This window comes from Nicotiana tabacum, chromosome 15 (assembly GCF_000715075.1).
Source record: "Nicotiana tabacum cultivar K326 chromosome 15, ASM71507v2, whole genome shotgun sequence".
Taxonomy (NCBI): domain Eukaryota; kingdom Viridiplantae; phylum Streptophyta; class Magnoliopsida; order Solanales; family Solanaceae; genus Nicotiana; species Nicotiana tabacum.
In genome coordinates, this window is record NC_134094.1 from 83,862,281 (window position 1) to 83,866,531 (window position 4,251).

At 33.9% G+C, this 4,251-nt stretch overlaps 1 protein-coding gene across 1 annotated transcript; it reads left to right on the forward strand.

Moving 5' to 3' along the window:
• The first annotated feature begins 303 nt into the window (after nucleotides 1–303).
• LOC107767433 (protein trichome birefringence-like) lies at nucleotides 304–4,043 on the forward strand. The gene is made up of 5 exons (XM_016586442.2): nucleotides 304–1,626; nucleotides 1,998–2,190; nucleotides 2,272–2,465; nucleotides 2,558–2,716; nucleotides 3,328–4,043. Exons 1-5 carry the CDS (start codon nucleotides 581–583, stop codon nucleotides 3,680–3,682), a joined length of 1,947 nt encoding a protein of 648 aa, XP_016441928.1. The 5' UTR covers nucleotides 304–580; the 3' UTR covers nucleotides 3,683–4,043.
• The last annotated feature ends 208 nt before the right edge of the window (nucleotides 4,044–4,251 follow it).

Sequence of the window (4,251 nt, forward strand, 5' to 3'; positions counted from 1 at the left end):
GTTATTCTCCACCACAACCTCACCTTCCCAATATAATGCAACCTTAATTTTTTGTTCTTCAGACATTCTAGCAAAATTCAAAAAAATATTGATGAATATGAAGTGATACAAAAGATGCCGAAGAATGAATTTTTCAGAATGATTTTTTTAAAAAATGAATATTGGATCTTAAGTAAGCAAATATTCAATGGAGATGTTATACACACCATGTACTATGTGCGCTCTACATATAGCTCATAAAATACATGCGCTATACATACCAATTTTGCAACATTTAGGTTCCCAACTCCTCAAAACTAGGCCAAACACACTCTTACCGGTTACTACCGAAGTTATTAGTTAATCTCTTTGTAAATACTGAGGTTAATGTTTTTCCACAAGGCACTCTCTCACAGACTGACAGAAGAGTCCACACTCTACACAACACGCTCATACACCCAACTTTCTCTCTTCCTGTTCTCTCTCCATTGCCATTTGCTGTTTTCTTTTCTCTCGTCTCTCTAGTCTGAGCTGAAATACTTCTATCTATAACTTGTGTTTCTCGCCAGAAACTTATCTAAAATAAATTTCCGAAAGGCAAATGGATACAGCAAAATATACACCAATTAATGGTGGAAAAACTCTCATTACAGACCTGAAAGCTCACTTCTCTTTTCTGAAAACCAAAAGAACTGTTACTTGTGCATATGGGTTCATGTTTGTATTCGTTGCTGTTACATTTTTCTTGGCTTTTAGTCCTTCTCCTAACTCTTCTTCTCCTTGGTTCACAAACATTTTCTCTTTAAGCAGTAGCACTAGTACTAGTGGAACTATTTCTACACCAGCAACAACATCAGCTCCAGTTTTCTCTGATCAATCTTATGGATCTCACTTTTCTTCAGTTTACTCTTACTTTTTTCCCAACTCTTCACAGCAAGTTCAAAACTTTACTACGCCCAGATCCCAAAACTCAACATTTGAGCCTCCCAATTTGAATAAAGATTTGGGTATTGGTAAAAATGAGACTCTTAGGAATGAGTCACATGATAAAGTTGAAGTCTTGAAAAACCCCTTGAAGCCTTCTGTGAATGTGACAGCTCAAAAATCTTCTTCTGGATCGAATCAAGAATCATCAAGTGCAAAGAATCAGCCCCAAAGTAAAGATTTTGATGATAACGTTGGAGCATTGAAGGCAAATCAGAGCTCAAATTCAGCACCAAAATCTTCTTCTGGAACTAATAAAGAATCATCAAGCGCAAAGAATCAGACCCAAAGTAAAGATTTTGACGATAATGTTGGAGTCTTGAAGGCAAATCAGACCACAAATTCAGCACCAAAATCTGCTAATGGGAGCAAAGAGAAAGAAATTGAGGGAGTGAAGAGTAATTTCACATCCTCGTTTGTTAAAAAACAGAGTAATGAGACTAACTTGGATGTGTCGGCAAAGAATAAGGATGGAGATTTGGTTAAGTCTTTGTTGGATTGTGATTTCTTTGATGGGAATTGGGTGAAAGATGAGTCTTACCCTTTGTATAAACCTGGTTCTTGTTCTTTAATTGATGAGCAATTCAACTGTTTTCTCAATGGTAGACCTGATAGTAATTACATCAAAATGAAATGGAAGCCCAATGCCTGCACTCTTCCAAGGTAAGATTTTTCTATTTATGCTCAACCTAATTCTAGTTTAAATATTTTTTTCTGATCTATGAACTCCAAATTAGATCGATCCCAACTTGTTTGGAACTAAAGTGTTGCTGTTGTTGATGATGAACTCCATATTATAGGCTTCAAGGATCCTATGCTTCTTTTGTTTCCATTTTCGTTTATTGTCTATTAGATTTGATTTAGTTTACTAATTAAACCATGATTTCTTTATCTTAAAGTTCTTCTTTTTCTTCAATTATGTAGTGAACAGATCTTAGATTAGGTAAATTGGTATTTATTTATCTTCTTCTACTTGCCTTGCTTCCATATTTAAGCATCCTTACAGTTGGTTTTTGGTTTTTTTTTTTGGACAGATTGAATGGCACTCATATGCTGGAATTATTGAGAGGAAAAAGATTAGTATTTGTTGGTGATTCTCTCAATAGGAACATGTGGGAATCCCTTGTTTGCATACTTAGAAACTCTGTAAAAGATCAGAAGAAGGTTTATGAAGAATTTGGGAGACACCATTTTAGGACAGAAGCTTCCTATTCATTTCTATTCGAAGTAAGATATCTAATTTGGCTGGATTAATTTTTGCTATTAAACCTCATTCATATTCTTATGAATTGTTTCTTAAATATTCAGGAGTACGATTGCAGAGTGGAGTTCTTTGTATCTCCTTTCTTGGTTCAAGAATGGGAATTTGCAGATAAAAAAGGAGTAAAGAAGGAAACTCTCAGACTTGATTTAATTGGACAGTCTGCTGATAAATATAAAAATGCAGATATCTTAATCTTCAACACCGGCCACTGGTGGACTCACGAGAAGACTTCCTTGGGGTAAAATTTATTGTGTTTTTCTACATGTATGGTCTGTTTGTTATGCTTAAAAATAATTGTTGTATTAATTAAAACAATGGTGCATGTTACAGGAAGGACTATTATCAAGAAGGAAGTCACGTGTACAGCGAGTTAGATGTCCTTGAAGCATTTCGAAAAGCTTTAACAACATGGGGAAGATGGGTTGATTCCCATGTAAATTCCCAGAAGACATTTGTTCTCTTTAGAGGTTATTCTGCATCTCATTTTAGGTAATAACCTTGAAACACACGCTATATTAGATTTACTTGTCAATAGTTCAAGTTCTCTTCTCTGTAGCAGTATATCATTTGGTTAATTTCTCCTATTACCACTTAACTTTATCCACTATAATAATGAAGTTATAAAACTATTCTTTGTCACGTTAAAGTAACTAACTGAACTATGTGAGAGTTGCTCCAAAACTACAAATGACCGAAAGGTCAAAGTTTTTTTCCTTCTTTTCGTTTCATTTAAGTATTCTTTTGATTGCCTTTGTTTATGGGTAGTCAAAATTTTTGTATGGTGATTATTTAATTTCCTATGATTTGTATTTTTGAGCCGGAAATTCAACTATCTCACCATTTGTATTTTAAGAGCAATTTACACGTGATTCAATTACTTTGATATGACAAGAAAAGGTTTTATGATGTTATTGTTAGTGGTTAAAATTCAGTTTCATTAATGCGTCAAAAAAAATCTTAATGTTAAATTTAGTGACAATACGTGAAATTAGCTCTTTATTCATCTAATTATTCTTTTTTTTGTTGTTGTTTTGCTCTATTACTATTATATCATTGTTTCTATCAAAACTTTTGCTTAAACTATCTATTGTTTTTTACAGTGGTGGACAGTGGAATTCTGGTGGAGCTTGTGACCACGAAACAGAACCAATCAAGAACAACACATATCTTACTCCTTATCCATCTAAGATGAATGTATTGGAGAGAGTTTTGAGAGGAATGAAAACTCAAGTCTCCTATCTCAATGTCACAAGAATGACAGATTATAGGAAAGATGGGCACCCATCAATTTATAGGAAACAAAAATTGACCAATGAGGAGAAGAAATCTGAATTGCTATTCCAAGATTGCAGCCATTGGTGCCTCCCTGGTGTACCTGATGCTTGGAATGAGCTTCTATATGCCAAAATTTTAGTAAATCAACACATGAAACAACAAGAGGACAAAAAGACATAGAGGGTCATCGGGTGAGTTTCGAACTGTGCGTTACTGATCTTCGACGATTTCTCGGTTATGAGTACCCAATAACAAAGGGTAACAAGCACTTGGAGAAAGAATATGTTCATAATGTAAACTATATATGCGAGATTAGAGAAGTTTTCTTTAGGAGAGATATGTGTACTTAGAGTAATTTATTTATGTGTATTTATAAGAGGAGAGTGACAAAAAGATTTTGACTGTTTACTTATAATCAAACAGTTGTAAGTCTGTCACTTGCTTCCTATATTTTTCTGAGTCTTGAGGGCTCGACACTGTAAATTTCATAATTATTTACACTATTTATTTTAAATTAGTTAATGAATCATACGTTTAATTATGTATGTTGGATCAGGGGTTTTGTATACATCATTAGTCAAAGATGTAGTCCAGTTTTTTTTTTCAATTGTTATACATAATTGTTGTTTGACACATAGCATTTTCTTAATTCTTGTGCGCAATTAGGGGATCTAAGTCTCTATTAATCACGACATCTTTGCTTGGCTATGATTATAGTTATTTGATGCTTTTGATAAGAGCTTGTCGTC